Here is a 24,605-nt window from a genome sequence, read left to right as displayed (position 1 = left end):
TCGGTCAACCATTCTCAACTGTGCTGTCAGACATTTGGTTTTTGACCATAGACTGGCTTGCATACTGCTCGCTTTCTTCGAGTTGTCCACGAACACTCCCAGGTATCTGAACGAATCCACCACTTCAATTTGTTTCCCGTTCAGATGCCAGTGGAACCGCTCCTTTTTTTGATGGCCGTTTTTTGCAGAATCATTATCTTTGTTTTGGATTTGTTGGTCTCCAAGTTGTTATCTTGAATATATGATGATAAATTATCCAATTGACGTTGGAGACCCACCTGGGTCAGATCAAGTAGAATTAAATCGTCTGCATATAGCAGTCTTGGGATATGAGTCGCACCTATTTTGGGAGGGAATGATCTGATCTTGTTTTGGCTGTCCTTAAAATCTCCTAAGAATGATATAAACAACGCTGGAGCCAGGGGGCATCCTTGCTTTACCCCTCGACATGTTTGGATGTATTTCGATGTAAGGCCAGCGTTGTTTAGGCGGACTCTGATGGAGGTATCTCTATGGAGGATGACTATGGGCTCTAAGATTGTATTCGGACAGTCCCATGTCTTCAATTTCGCCCAGAGTTTCTGCCTATCCACTCGATCGAATGCTTGAGATAAATCAACAAAAGCAAGGAAGACTCGAGGGCCACCTGTCAGGACTTTTTCTTTAAGTACAGTCAGACACATAATGTTTGCACTGGTACTTGCATTTTTCTGAAAACCAGTCTGTAGAGGATCATAGCAGTTTGCTGAGATCGCCCATTTCCGGAAGTGACACAGAAGGGAGGAGGCGAAAATCTTCCCGATGACGTCCAGAAGAGCTATTAGCCTATAATTCACAGGGTCATCTCTGAAGCCTTTTTTATAAATGGGAACGATCAGCGCTTGAGACCATGATTCCGGTACTGTTTTTTTTTCCCTGCAGAGTTTAAAGATCGCACTTATAAGATTTGACCACTCGACAGGATGTTGCTTTAGGTCACAGTTTGCTAGGCCGTCCGGTCCAGCTGCTCTTGATGAATTTAGTTTCATTATTATGTTGTTGATATCACTCACATCTGTCAGGTCCACCCATGATGAGTCCCCCGTTCTGATGAAATCCTCCTTGTTTTCTTCTGGTTCTTGGAACAGATTTGAGAAGTGTGTAATCCAGTTTTCTTCTGAAACTGGGTTTATCATGTGTGACTTTGAGATCTTGTTTGGTTTATTTATCACTGCCCAGAAGTCACGAGATTTTTTATTAGCTAGTGCCTTCAGCATCAGTTCAGCGTCAGCTTGATATAAAAGGTTCCTTGAATTTTTCAGCCATTGTTTGTAGTCTCTGGTTTCCGTATTTAGAGTTTCCCACAGTGTTGGTAGATTTGCACTTTTTGCTTTTCTTCTTAGTTTTCTTAACGCTCTGCGTTTTACGACCAAAATTGCATTGTATTCGTGGGTATGCTCGATGAACAGCATATTCGGGGTTTTTCTTGGTTTCTTAAAGGCCAGGAGAAGAGGAATGCAGCTCGATCTAGCCACATCGTCTTGCACTATAGGATTCGAAGTTAAAATTGTGAACTGGTCTTTAAGTTTGGAGACATCTGAGGCACTCATTCGTAAACGGGTGTGTTGTGAATTTGTCTCAATTTCGGGCACGTAGAATTGCGAAAGAGTCTCCTGATGTTTACATTTGAGATGCAATAAGTTATGGTCACTGTGCTTTGTTTTGATGACATTGAAGGAGACAATGTTACGGTGTAGAGAGTCGGAGACAAAATGTAATCAAGAGTTGCCGAAGATGCGACCCGTTCCCAGGTCGGTAGCAAGGAATCCGAAATCGTCACTGAGGCCGAATTGTATAGATTGCGAGATTTCATGGTTCTATTCCAGGCCAAACCCCTGTTTAGCGAGGTTGAATTAGTAGATCGATTTCTTTCATTTGAACTGGACGTTGCGCAGTTGGAATTAAGATCACCACAGATCATGATGTTGAAAGATTTGTAGTTGATAGAGATTTCGTCAATTGTATTAGTTACTTCTTCACACATGTTCACAGTTGAAGTCTTTTGGGGGTTCCAGTACACATTTATTATTGCTACCAGCTCTTGTGATTCGGGCTTAGTCTTGGAAGTTCTTGAATTCCATGCGGTTAGGACTGCCAGAATTTCATATGTCCTCTTTACCACCTTCGTAATTGCTACCCCGGAACCAATCCTAGTCGCTGTAAGTAGACCCGATGAAGGGCGGCCTAGTGGTCCCTTGTGGGCCGGTGATATTTCAATAGAGTAGCCATCGAGTGCCGGTTATTCACACAGCCAAGTCTCTTGAAGGCAAATGATGTCATAGCCGCTGAGATCATGGCTCTCAGAGTTGGTAAGGTGTACATGTCCCCTAGTGTTCCAAGATGCTATACTTAAAGTATTGCTTATTGGAATTGTCGCAGACGAATGGGATGCGGGTATCATTGGCTTTGCATCCCTTGATGATTGCTATTTTGCTTGCCCTGGCGTTAAAATGTTGCGGAACCAGCTCCATTTACCCTTCTTTGTTTCATTTTCTGTTTCATGGTGGGTTCGATTGGTTGCTTTTCTTCCTAACAGAGACTCAGTCCGTAAAGGTCTCCTTTCCTGGTCGCGAAAGCGTTCTGATGAGGCTTGATCTATATCTCGAACAGACTTATGGTTTTGTCTCCTCTCTTGTCTGTATTCAAATCTTTCGTCTCTTCTTGACTTATTCGGCCACTGGGATGAAGTTTGTGGACTTTGGCCTCCTCTTCCAGGTCTATATAGGTCTTCGGTTCTAGATTTGAACCTATAGTTCCTTTTTGGGGAAGTCCTGTGGGTGTATCTTGACGAGTCTCTCTGGATCGACGTAGAGATCTCGAATAAACTGAACCCTAGGTGTGCTTAATCCAAATAGGCGTCTTGAGAGAGATCTTTCAAAGCTCGTTGTTTGATATGCAGGTACGCCTTTGCTAGTTTCTTACTGTGGTAAGGTTCTATAAGTACGAAATCGTCTGATTTTAAGTTTTGCAGAGTTTTAGTCTTTTTGAGTATTTTCAGCACCATATTGCGGTTTAAGACCATATACTGGTCCGCTGAGGACGTTTGCTCAATCTTAAAAAGACGTGTCTTCGATAGGGAAGGACCACTCTGTCTTGCACGATCGTCTCTGGTGTTTCTCTGTGGACTCTTTTTCCGAGAAGAGTCAGGGACTGAGTCTGTAGATTGTTTTGGAATGTTGCGAGTTATCGAAACTGGAACACCGATGGGGTCCATTCCTTCGGGGGGTTTTTTTTCCGGTTTTTTTTTTCTGGTTTTTTTCCTTCAGGTTTTTTTTCTTGTGTCAGAGCATTAGAAACATCAGTAGGATTGATATTTTGAACATGAACGCCTTTCGTGGCCGTAGGGTTCATTGAAATCACCTTGGTTTCATCTAAGTGCTGGCTAAGTGCAGAGCCATTAGTGAGCTCTGGGTTATAAATTCTTCAACCGATCTCGGAGAGGAAGACGTACAAATTACTGAGTTATTTGCGCTTTCAATTAGCTCAGGTAAAGTCATGATTTCTTTTACTCGTTCTGTTTGTTTGTTTCTTTTTACCATCAGAGGGTCGAGAGCCGAGATTGTTTGATCTCCGCTTTCTCTCGGTTCGTTTCTCTTTACGATTTTCAATAATGGTTTACTTATAATTGCAGGTGTTACTGATTTTAATATTTCACTCATTTTCTGTTGGTTAGACACTGTTGTGGTGGTATGAGGAAGCTTTTCTGGTTGCCTAATAAAAACCGGTGCCAGGTCTCGAGGCACGGTTTGCCCATCAGTCTGAGATTCCTTGTCCACTGTAGCTGGGGAGGCTTGTTTTAAACGAGACAAAACTTCTTCTATCCTGCTCAGCTTTTCGTCCCAAGTATCGCTACAGTCTTTATTTTTTTGGTCTAGTGCTGTGATAAATCCTTCAACAAAAATCAGTTTGCTATGCATCATTGCGTTTAAAACCGTGCTGTCTTTCAATGAGTCATTAATTGCTTCGTAAAGCTTACAAAAAGGGGCCAAAGCAATGGTGATAGCTGACATGATGATTGGGAGGTCTGTTTTTTTTGAAGGAGAGTCTTTATTACCTGGAGTCGCAATTTCACTCAGTCTTCGATTTTTTGGGGGAGATCTAAGGTGAGATGTTTGTTGGGGTGCTTGGTTTATCACATACGGGAGAGCGTCGGGATTAAAAGTCGCCACATCTGAAAACCGACCGTCTGGCAGGAGACAAATATCTGGAGACATCACGTATGGACTGGATTGTCGGGCTGGAAGTTTTTTAGGCGTGGACGAGATTTGTAAGTCCTGTTCGAGGGGCTAGATGGTTTAGAAGCCCCTTTCGGATTGACCTCCGGCGTGTGTGATTTATCCATAGGTAATCGAATGACCCCCTCTGAGTTGGTACTTTTTTGATGTTCGCCCCTTTCACTGTTCCGATCGATCCTAAGTTGTTTACTTGGTTCACCCCTTTCAGCTAGCCGTTCGTTTCTTGGGGGTTCCAGGACTTCTTTCTCCCCCCTCGGTTGGATGCTTTCAACTGTTTGCATCTGTGCCTGGTTTGGCAGACCCGGCATTTCATTGGTTAATTTCCGTGATTTGCTCACCGGCGGTAGATCCTGGATTACCTCTAGCATTTCAGCGTCCGATAATTCTTTTGTTTGCTCTAGTTTTTTTTAAAATTGTTTATTTATAAAGTCTTTCAGGGCACTTGACAAAAGGGGGGCCGGTAGGGCTAACTTTCCTGTTTTTCTAGCTCTGTGTCCTTTTACTTTGACGTTTGAGGAGTATATTCTCTTTCTCTTTTGGGTTTGTTTTGGAGGTTCCTGTGAGAGTTTAGTTGGCGGTTCCGATGTCGTGGCTGTCTCCACTTGGGCACTCGTCAAATCCAAAAGCGAGTCCGTGAGCAGTATTGCGCATGGATTACTTTGATGGATGGGCAAGTTCTTTGGGAATCCACACAATGACACCCCCTCTACAACCACAGTTCCCTGTGTGGGACATTTATCACCGGCTATTTCTTGGGGGACCAAGTGAGGGTTTTTTTTATTTCGAAATGCATCTTGAGAGGCATGGTACTGGGCCGCCACCGTACTTGTCATTGAGTTTGTGTTGAACAATGTGTCCGTCGTAGATCCCTTGATGGGGCCCCTTGATACCGGCAGTGAGACGACATCGTCCTGGGCGGGCTATGAGCTCGCAATTTCCTCCACACTCGCGTCCTGGTTTCCCGGAGAATCCACCGCATGGATGGCGGTCGCGCTGGGTTCTTTGGGGACAAACCCCTTTGACCTCTCCCCCGACATGCTGCTTCCCGCGGCCACACTCCCCCTGCCTGTGGCTGGATGCACAGGTGCCTGGGTCGCCCGTCCTCCGACGGGAGAGTCCCGAGCACCACTCGTCTCGATTCCGAGACGGGAAGGCAGAGCCTGCCGGGCAGGGGGCTGACTGCCAGCGTGAGGGGGTAGAGGCGGCTGTAATCCATCGAAAAGCGATGCGTCCCGGGGTCTCCCCCCGCAAGTCCATGTCACCGGAGAGACCGGGGATACAGGTATGTCTGGTAAAATATTTTTGTTTTTATTTGATTCGGTGATTTGACCGTGTAGTTCTATTGTTCTCTCTTTTAAGTCCCCTTCTGAGTCTGAGATTTCCGACGCATTTACAGACGTGTCAGTCAAGGGGATTGATTGCGAGTCTATTGATTCAAAGGAAATGTTCGAGGCACTTAGAAGTCCTGCCTCAAATCCCGCCACAGTCCCGTGGATATGTTCGGGTCTTTGTTCACTAATTCCTGTGATCCCTGAAGCTTGGGTCGGGAAAAGAATAATATTCGCTGCATTTGTTGAGGTTTTAGTAGCTGGAGAGACGACTATCGTTGCTTTTGGCGGTAGTCGTTGATCTTTTTGTTTTTGAATAGTTAGCGTAGATTTAAGGTTCATAGTGTTACTTTTGCTTGATTTCAGAGAACTTCGTAGAATTCTAGGGAGCTGCTCCGGGGGAGGGAGGTTCATTGTATTGGTATTAGTGGGTTGGTAAAACTGGTGAGGCTGAGTCTCCGATATTTCAGTCTGATTTAATGTCTCTCTCACCTCCATTGTCCTCAGCTGTCAGCAGCGGACTGCAGAAGACTGCTCTCCCTCTGCTCTCGCTCCGCTCACCGCTCCGCGAAAAATGGCAGGTTTAAGGCACTACAGGCAGCGTAGACAGCGTAAAAAGACTGCAGAAGACTGCTCTCCCTCTGCTCTCGCTCCGAATGAATAGTTGGTCAGTAATATTGGTCAAAACTACAAACTGTCTTGTGGAGTCACTTAAACTGACCCACCTTTGAGAAAAAAGAAAGAAATTGGGCAATGGAGAGGAAAAGAACTGGCACCTATTAGCGTGTTAGGCCTGTACTTAGGGAGCATTGCTCTATTGCCCTATAGGCCAGTCCCAGATTGCTCATGTCTGCTCACAGAACATTCTATCGCCACCTTCTCTAGGTACATCTGGCACATATCACCGTCAAGAATGTACATGTCTCCTCTGGCCCCGGAACATGCGCATCAAGAGCTGGTTACGCAACCACCTCCCTGCCTGTCCGCAACACTTCCTCTACATATTTTCAGCATTTTCTAGAAATGTCTACGTCTGGACTGGCCCTTAAGCGTCCTAGCCGCATTCTCTGCAATACCTTCACAGTCGGATTGCTCATGGACCTATGAGTAGAATTCTCATAAGACCTTTCGTTTAGGGTCCAGTGGTGGACTGGCCTACAGGGAACTCTGGAGATTTCCAGGTGAGCCTCTGCACCACAGGCCTTTTATGGGTGGCATGAAGTAAGTTCTTGGTTACAAATCTTCCAGCATATTTTAATATGGGGCCACTCTGAAAAACACGTGCAGGGTCACTTTTGGGTCGCAGCCCAGCTCTGTTCTAATGTGCTGGTATAGGTTCGGGTCTTGTCCATTGCGTGACCGCCTTGGTCACATCATCCACAAACTCCCAAGTCAGAACGTCTATGAATAACAAGGACGTCTAATCAATTCTGATTGGTTAACTCCCAACCCAAGTCTGCATCCTACCTCGTCATTTCCTGGCGTCTGTTCAGTATGATTGGGCAAATGATGGGGAATGAAGAAAACACAACTCGCACATTGTGCCTGCTCGATGACCTTACTGGTCACAGTGCTTCTGACCTTGCTGGGGGCATATGCTCACAAATGCACTGTCTATAGCGAGATAATGATACTGCCCATTGAGAAAGGCGAGGCCTAATCCCGCGTGCATTCACAGACCTTGGTCACTTTCACAAGTCCACTAACAAATAGAATTAGAGTCAGTCAGTCAACATTATTTATTTCGGACATTTTTGTCCATAAAAAGTAGCAGCAAATTAGTTTATAGCATAAATATATAATCAAATATAAAATACACAATAATACACCTATAATAACACATGTGAACATCATTTGACACCCCTAACAGATCTAAAAGGTTTCAAGCATATTTGATAGATTTAAAACTCTATACTGCAAACTATTATAACGTGACGGTATTCCTGGGACCTTCAGGTTTTCTCTGTCCTTTCCTTTTGCCGTAGTCTCCAGGCTCCTCCTATATAGAGGGATAGAGCCCACGCCTAGAGTGGAGATTCTGCATTTAGTAAAAAATACAGCACTGGGCGATTTTGCATGAATCAATTTCCCTTAAAAAGAGGGAGCAGTAACCTTTTCCTTTGTGAGTCATATGCCGGGTGGAAATGAACAACAGTGCCAGATTCCTTAGTTCTGCCTGGCACATCGGACACCTTGCCTCGATACGTCGACCTGGGGCCAGATTACAGAAATTTTGCACCGGTGCAATTGCAAAGTTTGCACGGTATTAGCACTAGGGCAAGGATTGCCCTATTTTTAAAAACACTTGGACATATTAGAAAACGATTGCACCATGACGAGTGCAGTTTGTCATGGTATAAGCACCAGCGGTAAAAACTGTAGTCCTACTTCTATGTGGGTGGCATGTCCGGTTACAGTGCCCGGGGTCCCGAGGATATTTTAAATTTTAAAAACCCGTCCGGGATTTGGGGTTCAGGTAGATACCATTCCGGTTTTTGGCACAAATCATGACATCTGACCAAAAACCGGGATGGTATCCACCCAATACCCAAATCCCGGGACAGGGTTTTTAAACTTAAAATATCCTGGGGACCGTGGGACGGAGGTGTAAATACCAGGACAGTCCCTACAAAACCCGGACGTCTGTTCACCCCAATTTTCGCATTTATAATCCAAGATATGTACGTTTAAAAAGCATGATACCTCTTAACATAGTGCAGTGAGCAGTGCTACCGTATGCTTCGACTTTTAGTTCTGGCCTCTAGAGGGCGGCATAGCACAAGCTAAAGATGAGTCCGCCTTGCGCAACTCATTTCTGAGTCTTGATGCGGTGTCAACTTACCATATAAATTGATATATCGAATGCAGCTCTCGACCACCAGCGGAATGGCCTGCCCGGAGTCCTTCAAACAGAAACAGAGGTTTTAGTGACTACTTGCTCCAACCGCAGCGATCACATATGAAAAAGACACACGCAGCAAAGAACTCGTGCAAGCGTGTGCGGATGTGTCCAATGGTTGCAGCGACCCTTGTTTGGAGAGGGGGGAAAATCCCATTGAAAAACACTTTCTAAATCAGGCCCTATGTGTCTATTAATTTGCGATTCCAATGGTGTAAATCACTGAGATTCTGTACAGGTGCGGGTGGTGTCTGGGGTCATGGGACTGGGTGGGTGTCTGTGATGTGTGCCCATGTTTTCTGGGGGTGTAACTGTAGGGTGACCAGATGTTCAAAAAAGAAAAACGTGACAGGCCACTGACATAGAAGTAGATCTAGTTCTGTAATAAACACCAAAGAAGGACTAAAATACAAACTGGACTCAAATTAAACTGCAGTCCTACTTCTATGTTGGTGGCCTTTCCCAGAGTATTTTGTGGTCAAAGAACGCTGATTGGGGGAGAGAGGACCTTTGTTAAGCGCGCCATCCGACCTGATGATAATATTTTTTCCATCAGTATGACAAAAAACCGGGACTGTATGTACCTGACCCCCAAATCCCGGGACTGGGTATTTGAACAGAAAAAAGTGTCGGGACACCGAGAAAGAGTGGTAAATAACGTGCGAGTCCCTGCAAAACCGGGACGTCTGTTCCCCCTATGTAACTGGCCATCCAAACATACGTATCACTGCAGGCATGAGTGCATGTGTCTGTGTAATGTTGAAACAAGTTTTTCTGCCCAGGCTTTTTTTTGTGTGCCCAATTGTATGTTGACATGTTCATGTTCAAATTAGACATGGCCAACCCTTAAAGTGCTTGCCTCGAATTACGCTTCGATTCATTCACATAAAGGGTCAAATCACTTTAGAATCAATCAGTCAGTTTAGGTGAAATGTGATTCAAGCTGGCCGTACCCCCACTGTTCAAATCTGATTTGAGCCAGTTCTAACGCCCACAGTTTAGATATTCTCAAATCGGATTCCAGCTGGTTCAAACCCCATTGTTTAGATATGTTATAATCTGATTCGAGATGGTTCAAATCCAATTGTTTAGATATGTTAAAAACTGATTCGAGCTGGTTCAAACCCCATGTTATAATCTGATTCGAGCTGGTTCAAACCCCATTGTTTAGATATGTTATAATATGATTCGTGCTGGTTCAAACCCCATTGTTTAGATATGTTAGAATATTATTCGAGCTAGTTCAAACCCCATCGTTTACATGTTAAAATCTGATTCGAGCTGGTTCAAACTCCATTGTTTGCATGTTAAAATCTGATTCGAGCTGGTTCAAACCCCATTGTTTAGATATGTTAAAATCTGGTTCGAACTGGTTCAAACCCCATCGTTTACATGTTAAAATCTGATTCAAGCTGGTTCAAACTCCATTCTTTACATGTTAAAATCTCATTTGAGCTGGTTCAAACCCCATTCTTTAGATATGTTAAAATCTGATTCGAGCTGGTTCAAACTCCATCGTTTACATGTTAAAATCTGATTCTAGCTGGTTGAAACCCCATTGTTTACATGTTAAAATCTAATTCGAGCTGGTTCAAACCCCATTGTTTACATGTTAAAATCTGATTCGAGCTGGATCAAACCCCATTGTTTACATGTTAAAATCTGATTCAAGCTGGTTCAAACTCCATTATTTAGATATGTTAAAATCCGATTCGAACTGGTTCAAACCCCATTGTTTAGTTATGTTAAAACCTGATAAGAGCTGGTTCAAACCCCATTGTTTAGATATGGTAAATTCTGATTCAAGCTGGTTCTAACCCCATTGTTTAGAACTGTTAAAATCCGATTCGAACTGGTTGAAACCCCATTGTTTAGTTGTGTTAAAACCTGATAAGAGCTGGTTCAAACCCCATTGTTTAGATATGTTAAAATCTGATTCAAGCTGGTTCAAACCCATTGTTTAGATATGTTAAAATCTGATTCGAACTGGTTCAAACCCCATCGTTTACATGTTAAAATCTGATTCGAGCTGGTTCAAACTCCATTGGGTAATTATGCTAAAATCTGATTCTAGCTGGTTGAAACCCCATTGTTTAAATGTTAAAATGTGATTCTAGCTGGTTGAAACCCCATTGTTTACATGTTAAAATCTGATTCGAGCTGGATCAAACCCCATTGTTTAGATATGTTAAAATATGATTCGAGCTGGTTCAAACCCCATTGTTTACATGTTAAAATCTGATTCGAGCTGGATCAAACCCCATTGTTTAGATATGTTAAAATATGATTCGAACTGGTTCAAACCCCATTGTTTAGTTATGTTAAAACCTGATAAGAGCTGGTTCAAACCCCATTCTTTAGATATGTTAAAATCTGATTCAAGCTGGTTCAAACCCCATTGTTTAGTTATGTTAAAACCTGATAAGAGCTGGTTCAAACCCCATTATTTAGATATGTTAAAATCTGATTCAAGCTGGTTCAAACCCATTGTTTAGATATGTTAAAATCTGATTCGAACTGGTTCAAACCCCATTGTTTAGTCATGTTAAAACCTGATAAGTGCCGGTTCAAACCCCATTGTTTAGATATGTTAAAATCTGATTCAAGCTGGTTCAAACCCCATCGTTTACATGTTAAAATCTGATTCAAGCTGGTTCAAACTCCATTGGGTAGTTATGTTAAATCTGATTCTAGCTGGTAGAAACCCCTTTGTTTACATGTTAAAATCTAATTTGAGCAGGTTCAAACCCCATTGTTTACATGTTAAAATCTGATTCGAGCTGGATCAAACCCCATTTTGCTATGAAATAACTATGTGGCGGCAACCTGTCTGCCCGCTGGACAGACCGAAAACGAAAAAATTACGATTTTGAATTTTTTTGTGCACACATGTCACCACAATTATAAGCGGCGGGAGACGCCCCCGCAGCCCACCCAAACACCACTCATATTTTGTATTACCCTAACCCACTCCCCCACATGTAATAGCGGTGAAACGCACAGTCACTATTTCGACATTTTTTCCTTGGTATTTCCAGCTGTGCAGTAATGGGTTGATACCCTGAAGAGGTCAGTGATATGTTAACACCTTGATGTCTGGCCCTGGCCAGTAAAAGCACATTTAAAATGACAGGGCTTTTTACCTGAGAAGATTGGTGCCTCCCTGGGGAATATGAGCAGGGGGTTCATAGCTACATATAGGGATAGGCAGACAGCAGGTTTGCTGAAACCCTAAGTGAGCACTTAAGAGCTATTAAGCACACTGGGCCTGGCTATTTACAGAATGAAGGTGATTTGCTCGCTGATTGAGGTGCTTATACCTCACCTCAGAAAGGACATCATTTATACCCAGCAGTTTACTTGCAAACTGAACCATGGGAAGTATAGCTCAGTGGCAATGCTTTGGTCTTCAAAGGAAAACGACGAAGAGAAACACAGCTTCAAATCCCGGGTCTGCACATTGAAACTCCTCCAGTGTTAAGCACGTTATAAAAAAAACAATTATAATTATAACCAGGAGGAGTGTTATTTACAGTAGCAGACTGGATGCAAACAGGACCACCCGAGACCATGCTGGGTAGCCCCCAAGTACATGCTTGCAGGGCATTGTGGTGAATTGCTTGCCTAAGTCATATGCCCCTCCTGTAGGCCACATCCCAGAGCAATTTGCCCACGCCCCCATTATAAAGCCCTTCTTGTGTTTTCGTAACCCACTTAAAGCACTGAATACATATATGTCTGCAGGGGTCTGGATATGCCATGTTTTGATGCACATCTGACTTTGGTGTCTGTGTATGCACTCATGTCTGCCCTGTCCTGTTCATGCCCATGCTTGTACATGCACATGTATACAGCACTCTGTGCATGCTCCTGCTTGTTTGCACAGATGCATTTGGAGGTTTGTGTGTGCCCATGTTTGTATGCATACATCAGAAGTCATCACTGTATGCCAAGACATGCTTGTGCACATGTCTACTATCGGCTTGTACATACCCATGCATATATGAACCTGTTGTGGTCTGTGTATGTTCATGCTACTGTGCGCACATGTCTCTGGTGGGTAGTTTATCTCCATGTTAATACGCACATATTCCTTGGATGGCCTGTACGTTTTCATTCTTGTATGTACATATCGCTGTGATTGCATGTATATGTCCATGTGCATATGCCTACATGTCGGTGGTGGTCTAAGCATGCTCATTCTTGTATGTACACATAATTCTGCTGGTCTATGTATGTACATGCAAGTATGCGCATGTGCCATTGATGATCTGCATATTGTCATGCTTGCAAGCACATCTATATGTCATTGCGTGTTTACATCCATGTGTGTATGCATGTTAGTGGTGGTCTAAGCAGGCACGTGTCTGTATACACGCATATTTGTGGTGGTGCCCATGATTGTTTTCACACATCTGGGGATCTGTCCAGAACCATGCTTGCCTGCATGCATGTCTGCAGTGGTCTGTGTACGCCCATGCAAGTATGCACATATGCCAGGTGCGGCCTATGCATGTTAGTTCTAATATGCACTTGTCTGCTTGAACATATCTGCATCTTCTGGACATACATGCCATGTTATTTTGCCATCAGCAGAACCAGCACTGACCCCAATCGGCTCCATTCCACCTCCCCTAACCCGCCCTCCCATCGCCCACCACTATCCATGTCTCTCAATCATGGAGTCTTGACTGTCATAAATACCTGGTTCCGGGCTCGAGCGTTCCTTCTTCCTCTGACAGAGAAAGGGGGAAAGAAAGCAGCAGCAGCAGCAGCAGGAGAGCAGGGAAACAAAAGGAGAGAAGTGAAGCGAGAATGAGGCCAGTGAAGGAAACAGGCCCCGCCCACAGGGCCAGCAGAAGCTCAGGTGCACAGCAAGCTACAGTGGTGAAGTGTGAGACCAGCCTAGGGTGCCCTCTGAACCTCCCGGAGTGTCGGCTAGGGACTGCTGGGATGGGAAGCATTCCCAGGGCAGATTCTCCCGAATGCGGAATGCATGGAAAGAAGACTCGCCACTGACCACCCAGTGGATACCACTTTACTTCACACATGTTCTATGCGACCTCCATCGTGCAGCTCGCCATTGACTTTCTATGTAATATGGAGCCGTTTCATCTTGCACTACCGCAGGGGTCTGTACCCTGTGGGTCTCCAGATGTTTTGGACTGCAGCTCGCATGATCCCTCACCCTTGACTACGTGGCGAGGGCTGTTCGGTTTTCTAGTGTAAAACATCTGGAGAGCCAAAGGTTGCAGGCCCCTGCTTACTGAGCTGCCATTGGATAAACACACCATTTGAACTGCACCACGATGCTCCTGCACTAGTTAACTTCCCCTGTCGGTTTATGTCTAGGCGTAGTTGTCATCGTAAAAAAGAGTGCCCACAGAGCGGCTGCAGAGCTCAACCATCTGCTTCTTGCTGTCCAAAGGAAGAAGAGTTGGCCACAATGGGAGGGTTGGGAATGCTTGAGCAGCACTTCTGCACTACTGGAAATTCCAGTACATTGTTTTTAGCTCGTCCCTGCCATTTCATTAGGCGAACAAGCAAACACATTAGTCTTGACCCTTCGCCCTAAACCAGGGGTCTCCAACGTTTGCCTTTCCAGAGGTTATGGACTACAACTCCCATCATCCCTAACCAGCATAGTAAATAGCCAGATATCATGGGAATTGTAGTCTGAAACATCAAAGGTTGCAAACCCCTGCTCTAAACTCAACCCTTCATCCTCCTGAGGACGATTAATTGAGTACCAGAAAAACTGGGTAACTATCACACCTGTGTGGGTGTGAGGTGTTCACCACAGGGTGCTTGAAACATAACTGCTATTGGATCCTGTGCTGCCCGTTTAAGCAGTGATTCTTTAAATGTGCTCTAACTTAGAAATTACCCCACCTTTCGAAAGGTGTGCTATTTTATACCAAGGGCTCTTAAACTGGAAACTGCCTGCCACCTGGTCTGGCTACCAAGTGTATTTACCTGGGGTTAATCTGAGCTGCCTGTTAGTCACAATTGGAGGCTCAAGCTTTTTTTAGGGGTCAATTGTGCAACAGACAATGATGTAAATTAGACTTTCTTAGCATAAGGGAGCCAGCCAAGGCTGTGACGGTCCTTATGCTATGCTCTCTGAAGGATGTTCCGCATGGAGCGTGCACTGTTTAGCTTTACAACCTCTGATAGGTTTAAACAGTTAATTAGAGATGCCAAAATAGGGTGCACTGATGTACCTTATTCAGTTTAATGTTTATGCCACCTAGGCAAGCAATCATTATCTCAAAAAGGGAACATCACATTTTCACCACACATGGCTTGAATTTTGTTCCCTAAAAAAATCAAGTACTTGACTCTATATTAAATTGAGTGTTATTGCCATACTAGGTCTACTTACCTTTGAAGACATTAACATTAACAGAAGGGTGGCACATTTTGGTATGAGATAGTTTAGAGCCAGTTAAGTGATTACACATTTACAAATGGGACCTCATGCTTCATGTGGTCTCCTGTACTGGAGATCCTACCCGGGAACAATGGGTGATCTCTATTTCTCGAAAGGATACAGAATGGTGATGCAAATGGAACCACCAGAACACCTGAGAACAATCAATGGTTCACAAGATTCCTTCGCCTATCCAAAAGAGCAACTCCAAAGCAGTGTATATACCAATAGAGTCTGCCCCGATCTAGAGATGGTAGCTGCAGGGGTATATCAAGCTAAAATGTGATGCTGTTGCCAGGAAGCAAAATTAGGTCATACGGGAGTTAACCCGATAGGAAGAATTTTAAATCCACACCAAAAGATACCCAAAAGACTTTAAAATGTATTCTGCTCCATGAGCTGGCAGATCATATCTGTCACATGAAGACGTAAGTCAGATCTGCTTTATCAAGCTCTAGGTCAGATGTGATCTATGACTGTCCAGATCATACCTGCCCTCTAATGCTCCAGGTGACATCTGATTCATAAAGTAGATCAGCTCTATCAAGTTCGAAGTCAGGTCTGCTCTACAGATCTCAAGGTTATATCTACTTTGTAAACATCAGGTCAGGTCTGCTCTACAGACCTTAAGGTTGCAGATACTTTATAAACACCAGGTTAGGTCTGCTCTACAGACCTCAAGGTTGCATCTACTTTGTAAACATCAGGTCAGGCAGGTCTGCTCTACAGACCTCAAGGTAACATCCACTTTACAATCATCAGGTCAGGTATGCTCTACAGACATCAAGATTGCATCTACTTTATAAACATCAGGTCAGGTCTGCTCTACAGACCTCAAGGTTACATCTACTTTATAAACATCAGATCAAGTCTGCTCTACAGACCTCAAGGTTACATCCACTTTACAATCACCAGGCCAGGTCTGCTCTACAGACCCCAAGGTTACATATACTTTATAAACATCATGTCAGGTCTGCACTACAGACCCCAAGGTTACATATACTTTATAAACAGCAGGTCAGGTCTGCTCTACAGACATCAAGGTTACATATATTTCGTAAACATCAGGTCAGGTCTGCTCTACAGACCTCAACTTTACATCTACGTTGTAACCATCAGGTCCGGTTTGCTCTACAGACCTCAGGATTACATCTACTTTATAAACCATCAGGTCACGTCTGCTCTACAGACCTCAAGGTACATCTACTTTCTAAACATCAGGTCAGGTCTGCACTACAGACCACAAGATTACATGTACTTTATAAACCACCAGGTCAGGTCTGCTCTACAAACCTCAAGGTTACATCTACTTTATAAACATCTGGTCAGGTCTGCTCTACAGACCTCAAGGCAGCATCTACATTATAAACCATCAGGTTAGGTCTGATTTATGCTATGAATATATATGTATGATCTACTGAATGAACCAAAAGTTCAGAGTTGATCTATGCGCTTCCAAGATAGAACCGATCTATGAACTTCCAGGTCAAGTGGGCTTCATAACCACATACACTAGGCCTGCTCTATGAACCTCCAAGTCAGATCTGCATACTAGCTTCCAAACATTTGTGTCAAATCCAGTGTAAGATTTTACCGGTACAATATCCAATATGAACTCCCAGGACAACACTGCATCGAAAAACCTTTTCAGGGTTAGGGAATGGTGGTGACCTTTTTAGAGCAAATTCTATCACGCTGACCAACACTCACCCGTGTTAATGCAGGACTTAACCAAGCTGGGGGAGGCAGAGAGCATACTACAGCCAAGTGAGTGAAGAAGAGAGTGAATATTAGGGGTGCAGAGCAAAGGCGGAAGAGGATCCAGCATAGGCGGAGCAGAGAACTCCTCACCACTTAGACATTGCCTGGCTGCAGGTACCTTTATGAACGCCTCCATATTGCCGTTAAAGAGTTTATAGTTATATATGGAACGAGGCCTAGGTCTCCTCATTTTCTGTGGTTTAGGGGGTAGCGATGGGGGCCTGGGAAAAATAAAACAAAAGAAATCAAACAGAATACAATGTTAAGTACATGACCGGGAAATCATCTTGCGATGCGCAAGACACAAAACATGGCCGACACTTCTGCGGAGTATGGCAACTATCCCTTCGTTAAAGGATTTTGGCTTACAAAAATGTGCATTTCTAGCATTTTGTCACCAGATGCCTGTCTAACTTCACTATATTTAATTGTGTGTGGGTGTGTGAGTTTGTGGGCATGTGTGAGTGGGTGTGTGTGTGTGTGTGTGTGCGGGCATGCGGTATGCCATGGAACTGCTCAGCCACCCTGCCACTTACTAGTAACTAAGGAATTATGTGCATTTTCCGGACAAAAGGAGGCCCCAGTCAAGCACAGAATGCTGCACAATAGCATATTGTTCCATAGCTTGAACCAGGTTGCCTTTATCAAGTCAAATCTTATAAGGCCTCCACCCTACGCTGCACATGAGGCGTTAATGGGTATTTGCTGACTTCTCCTTGATCCAGGTGTGCAGGTGATCTACTGCTCTAACAATCTGACAAACCCCACAGTTGATGGACCTAAGACTTGCTATCGTTAGGATACACAACATCCCACCATGCAAATATATATTAGGTGTTTAATCTCCTATTTGACTATCACTGCACCTGAGGTCAGAGTGAGCAAAGGAGATCTGTGCCAGTCTGTGCTGGGTGTTCCCAGAAGGGACCATGCTGAGAACACAAATCTCCAGCTATTCTAATCTGACAGGCTGCTGTCCTGAGACTGTATGTATTGGGTCTAAGAAACCAATGGCGCAACCAGCCCCAATGGCCTGGGTCATTGGTCCCACTGACGATTTACCCCAAAAGGGAACCCCCTACAGAGTGGTCATCAGTACCCACAAAGCGCTCAGTGGGGGCACAGTTAAAACTACTCTTCCTCCCTCGTGATCCATTCCTTGCAACGTGACAAGCTCCTCGAGGGCAACTGGCGAGCACAGCTCGATGGGGGGGTGGTGATAAACACAACACCTGGGACCTAAAATGCCAGCTGTCGTATATTGTCACCAACCGTCATTATCTGCTCTTATTTTCCCATGAACATGGCATCTGCACAAGGCCAGGGTGCAGACGCCCACTGCCCATCCATGTTGCATCCCTGCACCTCTAGGTTGCTCAGCCTGTGCTATACACACACAAATAATCAAGCCATAGACCAAATGATAACTGTGCAGCACCAACTTGATGACATTATTTAGAAACGTGTACATTTGGGTCTGAACGATGGCTTATTCCGAGGGCCACCTAGGAGTTCATAACCAGTCAGTAAAAAGCATTTGTACCACACTCCCATCCTCACCCCCAAAGTTCAATCGAAATCTATTCAACGCAGTGCAGTGCGTTCTCCCCTGGTTTGCTTGTATATACCCTGATGACACATTGCATCCCCTCCCCCTCCTCTGTTGCTGGCTCCCTTCTCCCTTGTCTCTCTGCCCACCTCACCATGTTCGTCCCCCTGTGACTGTAAAGTGCTCCATTGCTTCCTGAAGCTGGGCCTGCGCTCCGAAAATACCCTAATACCAATTATATTAATAACAACAATGTGCATGGACCCCCTCCTCTTTCAAAAACACATTTTTGTATATAAACTAATACACAAATGAACACGCAAGATGGTGCATCAGGTTTGGGCTAATGAGCCGTTTGCGACTGAGCGCTGTGAAATACAATGTTTCTGGCTTTATACGCTTTTCCCCCTAAATATAGTTGATTGATTGATTGATTGATTGATTGATTGATTGAGATATTTATAATCACACACAACGAACTAAATCGAATCCTGGCGCAGTTGGAATTTAGGACTAAAACTACATTTTCCAATCTAAAATGTATTGTGACCTTGCTTCTGAATTAGAAAGAGAATAAAGCCAGGTCTGACTGCTAGAAAAGTGTTTTATTTTCGGCTACCTGGATGGATACTTTGGAGTCCGCCCCAAAATAAGTGGCACCGCCCAGAATGTTCACGTATGAGTATTACCATTATGCGTCGACTGCCCCAAAAGGGGCCTGCATGAAGCTGGCACAACTAATAGTTTCCATTGAAAGATCGGACGAGGCCAGCGGTGGACCGACTAAAGGGAGTGAACCTAAAAAGGGCATGTACCATGTACTGGAGCATCCCAAGACGGATAGCATGATGTCCCAACTATTGCATGGGCCCCAACTACTACCTGAGCACCTGCATTGCACTCTACCAACTTCTGCGGCATTGTAATGTGATTCAAATCACCAAGGCCTTGTTGAATGACACTGACAACACAACACGCAATGTTGGTTGTGATGAAGGCCAGCCGAGTTGGGGATTGCCTGCTGAGGTCACCCAGGTGTGAGCGGACCAACACAATGGAAGTAGTTAAGTTATGAAATGTCTATTACATTTTTTAAAGGGTAACAGCCCCTGATCAATGGTAGTTAGTGCTGATGGAAAAGTCCTAAATTTTGACTTTGGAAAGAGCCATGCCTTAAGTTGTTAACGGAAGATCCAGTGATCCTCCATTGCTTGCAGACGTGGTAGTAACTGGATCTAAAGGTACACTGCTAATACTGAGAGACACAACCGCGGGCAACGTGGTATAAACTAGAGGAACTTCAGAAGATGTGCTGGATATTACACCTGTAATACCACAACAGTTTCTCATAGTGTGGGAATAGTTCTTCCTTTTATTTTCTCTAGAACCCTATTTATGCTTTCTTCTCGTCCCACATGTGGCTTCTTGATGTGGCATTTCCCAGTGTATTCCAACCTTTGCGTTATGTATTTTTCCTGTTGAACATTGTAATAGCCCTTTGCATCGGGACGAGCTGTACACATAAAGAGTATATTGATTGAACGAGTAGCCTGGTCCCTGAATTGGCGGAGAGTATTATCAATCCACCACAAATGTGATAATGGTGCTGTCGCACAGGATCTACCTGCAATCGGCTGAACTCCAGGGTCATTTGCTTTTCTGCTGGCCCATTTATGGGCCCAGAGAGGACCTTGACGTGATGTAGCACAACCAGAAACCTATGCGTTTCTGCGTCAGCAACGATATCATTGAAACTGCGCACGGGAGGCCAACGGCATAGCCTTATTTTCCTCAAATGAAAGGGATGGATACTGTGCTATCCGAGCCAATTCGATGAGTGATTGTAGAGTTTGCTGGCCCTGCAGTAACACTTGACAGAATAAGGCAGGATGGCTGCAAGATGCGAGTGCCCATAACTGTACAAAATAAGGATCTATATTAAAGTATCTAATTCTACTTATGGGTTAGCTTTAATGGTTCCAAAACCAAGCTGAGTTGCTATAGAGAAACATTATTTTTTCTCAACCAAACAAACCTTTGTGCAAGGTCCCGTCTAGGGTGTCTGCTAGCCGATCCCACTGTATTTGACTTGGGCTGACCAGAGCATAGGAGACTGGAAACCTTCCATAGTCAAATAATAATCCCTTCTGTGGAACAACAAGCCTTGCTTCCAACAGAAGATATTTTTCAAACCTAATTTTCATCCACAAATCCACAGCCCATGTTTTAAATGAGCTAGGTTAAAGGAGACCCAATCACGTATCCAGGATGACCTCTAAGAAGGGAACGATAGACCATATGCGTACAAAGCCTCCTTGCCATCACAGATATTTCTTGCCGAAGAGCCCTTGTTAGGAATGAACAAGTCTTTCAGCGAGTCTTCTTAAACCCTGACTTATCTGGCCACTATAAGTCCTGTGTCCAGAATCCATGAGGAAGACCTGACCGGAAGCTGTGATAGACCATCCTTTGGGTTTGTGATGGTGTGATGATCTTCAAGACATTTATGGTAGTATGTCAGAAACACTGATGGAGCACTACGTTGCAAACTATAACACAAGTGTAGAATAGAAAATAGCAATGCACAGTTTGGCATTGCACTGAAATCTTCGCCCACACCTACAATCCTCATTGAGAGCGAGCATATGTTGAGCTACTTAGAGGACGTTGAGTCGGCTTTGAGCTCATTTCGTGATGGAACCATAGCTCTTGGGCTTTGCGTCAAAAAATCAGTCAACTCCTCTGAGCTGCCCCATCAGCCTTCAGAGGCAACGACTTGTTGTAAGACTCTCTTATTTCCCTCTGGCTCATTAAACCTCCCCCGGTCTCACCCAAGTGGTGATTGAGTCTGCCTTGTCTTTAGTTGAGCCTGTCTGCTAACTTATACCAGTGGACTACACTATTTCCTGAGCTCATACACAGCGTTATAGCTTACGATAACATAATATCTCAACAAATGCATGATCTGCTTACCTTGTGGTACCATATTCAGCTCGTTCACCTAGGAAAGGAAAACAAATATCACCATTACACAACTGCATGAACCAACAGGAGTCACAGATGCAGTATCCATCATAGTATACCTTTGGGGCAACACGTCAATAACAATAAAGTGTCTTGTGACCTGTATGATTGGGGTTATGAGGAATCGGAAATAAACCTGGGAATGCACGGTCCCATGTCTCTCCAGAGGTGCATGTGGTCCTACCAGCTTGAGGATGGAAAAAATAGAAAAAAAGACCGCGGCAGGAAAACACCCTCACCCATATCCCATAAAAGACATATTAATTACTTAATGTGAGTTAGGACAACCAACTGCAAAGAAAGACTGGGGATCATTTTAAAACACTAGTGGTCTCTAGCTAACACTACGAAGGAGGGACCTGTTAGAAACAAGTAAAGAAAAAAAGGGGAAAAGTAGGAGAGAGGTTTAGGGAACTGTGATAATATGATCGAAATTAACATTCCCAATTATATGTGTGCACTCCAAGATGGGCAGAGAACCCAAAATGAGGAAAATGTAAAGCAAAATTTTGCAGAATTTGTATTTATGTTCCTTTTCTTGCTTCATAAAATCTATTCAGTTTTTTTTTAGGTATTTCATGATGTTAGTAGAATATTTGAAAACTTGAAGGAGGCTTGTTTGAAATTTCCATAAATGAATTTGCACTGTTAAAATGTTTCCTGTTCTGTTTTATTTGTAGGTTAAAAAAAAACATTAAAACGTATACATAAACAATAGGGAACGGTTATGCCTATTCATGGACAAAACTCCCAGAATGTGAATCGCTTGATGGAAATCAGAACACCCCTTAAAGTCACGGGTAAACTCTCCAGAGCAGCGGGGAAACAGCCATCACCCAAGAATAGAGGCACAGTCACAGATCTTTCAAGTCAAAATGCAAAGTGCCCAAGGTTGGGGAGATATGAAGAAAGCACTTGCCAATTGAAGCAGGATCCCCGAATTGCAGGTCAATTTCTCTTAAAATTGGAATATTGGGGTATTTTAGGTGCAAATTAGGGAACACTGAAATTAGCTGAATGGGTGATACAGACAGATGTGACACAGGCAGGTTTAGTAATAACTTCACCTTGAGTATTTAATCGGTACTATGTTCATTTGCTTGCCAGTTTTATTTCGATTCGTTTTTTGTTGGAAACATTTCGCTGAATAAACTAATCGCAAAATAGGGGTGATGTAAGGGCCTATAAAGGGTAGAGGGTGTGGGGAATAGGGAATACATAATAGGGGAAGGGGCTTCAGGGGACCATTTTCGGCAACAATCTCATTGTAAAAAACTGGAGAAGATAGAACCAAGAACCTGTTAATCAGTTATGGGCAGCAAATTATATGTACAGTCATGGGCGGTTTACCTTTAAACTGATTGAGAACTTAAATACTAATTGACAAGTATATTTCTGAAACCAAGCCTGCCTACCTACTCCTGTGCCATGCTAAGAATCTCCAACTCGCATAGGTGACCATGGCGGGAGTGGACTGCTCTATGAAGACATCACATGATTGTAAAACAGGCCGGCATCCATTAACGGCTGATAGGACTTTGGGAGGAACTATTGTCATATGAACGGAGACTGACGTCACATTGACTCCAACCCAGCCCCACTGGCTCGTAGATTTATATACTGATCCTTCCGCAAGCATGACCTCCTCTCAATAAAAGAAGAGAACGCCCCCGCCCTGGTCCCAAAGTGATTGGAATGACCCTGTTGCAGGATGATGAGTGACTTTGCAAGCCCTGTCCTGGATACCTCGGACCATTGTTTCATGACCACCCATCCAGCGAAGGAACCCGTCCGCGAAGAACCTAGTGTTTTATTCTAGGTGTCGACATTCTATCATGAGACGGCTCAGAAGGTAAACATCATAGGTAAGCCTACCAGAAAATATGCATTTCCCGTCACAACCTACTCCTGCGATCGTAACTTGTTGAGGAAATTTCGAGGTGGGTCTTTCCTTTTGGAAGGAGGATGGATCAGATGTTAACCCGGATGAGGGTAATTTGCCCTCTTTATTCTAATATCTCCCATGTTTATATGATGCTTCCTCTGCGCTAGAGCATGAGGAGATTGCTAAATTTATTATGTTTTTTTCTGAAATATTTTCACTATTCTCCTTTTAATGCCCATTTTTAAAAATTAAGAAGGCCTTGTTGAAATGTTTCTTTTTATTATGTAGTCGAGGACTTCAAACTATTCAGTGACTTTTATATTAATTTATTGCAGGGGTCTGCAACCTCTGTTCCTCCAGATGCTTTTGGACTTTAACTCCATTCAAGTCATAGTCTGAAACATCTGGAGAGCTGCATGTTGCAGACCCGCGATTTATTGTGGTATGTTCCCAGTTGTCATGAGTGGCCTCAAAAGAGACGTGGCTTGAGGGTCATGGGGGACCTTTATTTCCAACAAATGAGTGCCAGGAAACCAGTGTGTGGTAATCAAGCACTCTATAACATAATAGAAATAGTGATAGACAAGCCAGGTCTTCGACGCTTTAGCTCTTTTCTAAACATCCAGCGGGTTATTTATGATGAGGCCACGTCTGTGGCGGTGTCCAGTCAAAGGTTCGACACCAAAAGGATCAAATGCAAAAGGGTCGAGGCAATAGGACTGAAAACCAAAGGGTCGAAATGTTTTTTTTAAATATATATATTTTTTGGGTTTTCGTATAGTAAAAAAAATGTTTTTTACATCAAAAACAAGGGTTTGGGGATGTCCCCCCCCAAACCTTTGGTTTTCGGTCCTTTTGATTCGACCCTATTGCATTTCGGTCCTTTGGATTCGATCCTTTGACCTTTAACCGTCTGTGGCTTAAGTGACTAATTCATTCACTACTGGGATCTACGTTTAACATCACAGTCACAGGTTTCAGTGCTAGCAGGTCCAGCCAGCCATCATCTTTCCGAAGTCCATAAAATGATTACCATTGAGTTGGGGAACCATTAACAACTTTTATCTGTCAATAGCGCCAAGATACCCTCGTGGTGGGGAATGTGCACTCTACAAATGCACCTGCTATGTTATGTTGTGCAGGCGGGAGGGAGCTCTGCAGCTTAACATAGGAAATGACAAGGCGCGGCACGCGTCAGTTTCCTTCCTGATTCTTGACACGCAGAGGACCATGGCTTCAGAAGAGTGCAGTTATCTGCCCCGTGCTTGCGAAGTGAACTTGGAGGTGAGGAATTCAAGGTCTAGTTCATGTGTTGTTTTGTGCACAAAGCGAGTTGTTTTAAATCTGTCTCTTTTCGCCATAGATGGCCAGCAGAGGGTAAACACTCACTTTAAGCTGTTGGCAATTCATGTGGGGAGAACTTGGAATTTATAATGATTAGCCGGAGTTGAC

General features: G+C 43.9%; 1 protein-coding gene and 1 long non-coding RNA gene across 5 annotated transcripts in view; one reads left to right on the top strand and one right to left on the bottom strand.

Annotated features, from left to right (window-relative positions):
* Positions 1 to 24,605, bottom strand: part of SRGAP3 (SLIT-ROBO Rho GTPase activating protein 3) — a 780,680-nt gene that overhangs the window by 79,959 nt on the left and 676,116 nt on the right. For 3 of the 4 annotated variants that reach the window (XM_069643471.1, XM_069643470.1, XM_069643468.1), the window contains exons 11-13: positions 21,218 to 21,245; positions 16,814 to 16,916; positions 8,445 to 8,505 (exon numbers count right to left, since the gene is read on the bottom strand). In XM_069643471.1, the coding sequence (XP_069499572.1) occupies positions 8,445 to 8,505; positions 16,814 to 16,916; positions 21,218 to 21,245 (192 nt within the window). Of the gene's footprint in view, positions 1 to 8,444; positions 8,506 to 13,205; positions 13,237 to 16,813; positions 16,917 to 21,217; positions 21,246 to 24,605 lie in introns of all 4 variants that reach the window. The other variant, XM_069643469.1, reaches the window with a different exon arrangement.
* LOC138566333 (uncharacterized) overlaps positions 24,382 to 24,605 on the top strand; it is a 292,266-nt gene continuing 292,042 nt past the window's right edge. Inside the window, exon 1 of the long non-coding RNA XR_011301907.1 lies at positions 24,382 to 24,437. This is a non-coding gene — a long non-coding RNA (uncharacterized lncRNA). The remainder of the gene's footprint in view (positions 24,438 to 24,605) is intronic.

This window comes from Ambystoma mexicanum, chromosome 2p, assembly GCF_040938575.1.
Source record: "Ambystoma mexicanum isolate Mex_15411 chromosome 2p, UKY_AmexF1_1, whole genome shotgun sequence".
Classification (NCBI taxonomy): Eukaryota; Metazoa; Chordata; class Amphibia; order Caudata; family Ambystomatidae; genus Ambystoma; species Ambystoma mexicanum.
The sequence above is the reverse complement of the archived record's forward strand: the minus strand, read 5'-3'. Positions and strand labels throughout refer to the sequence as shown.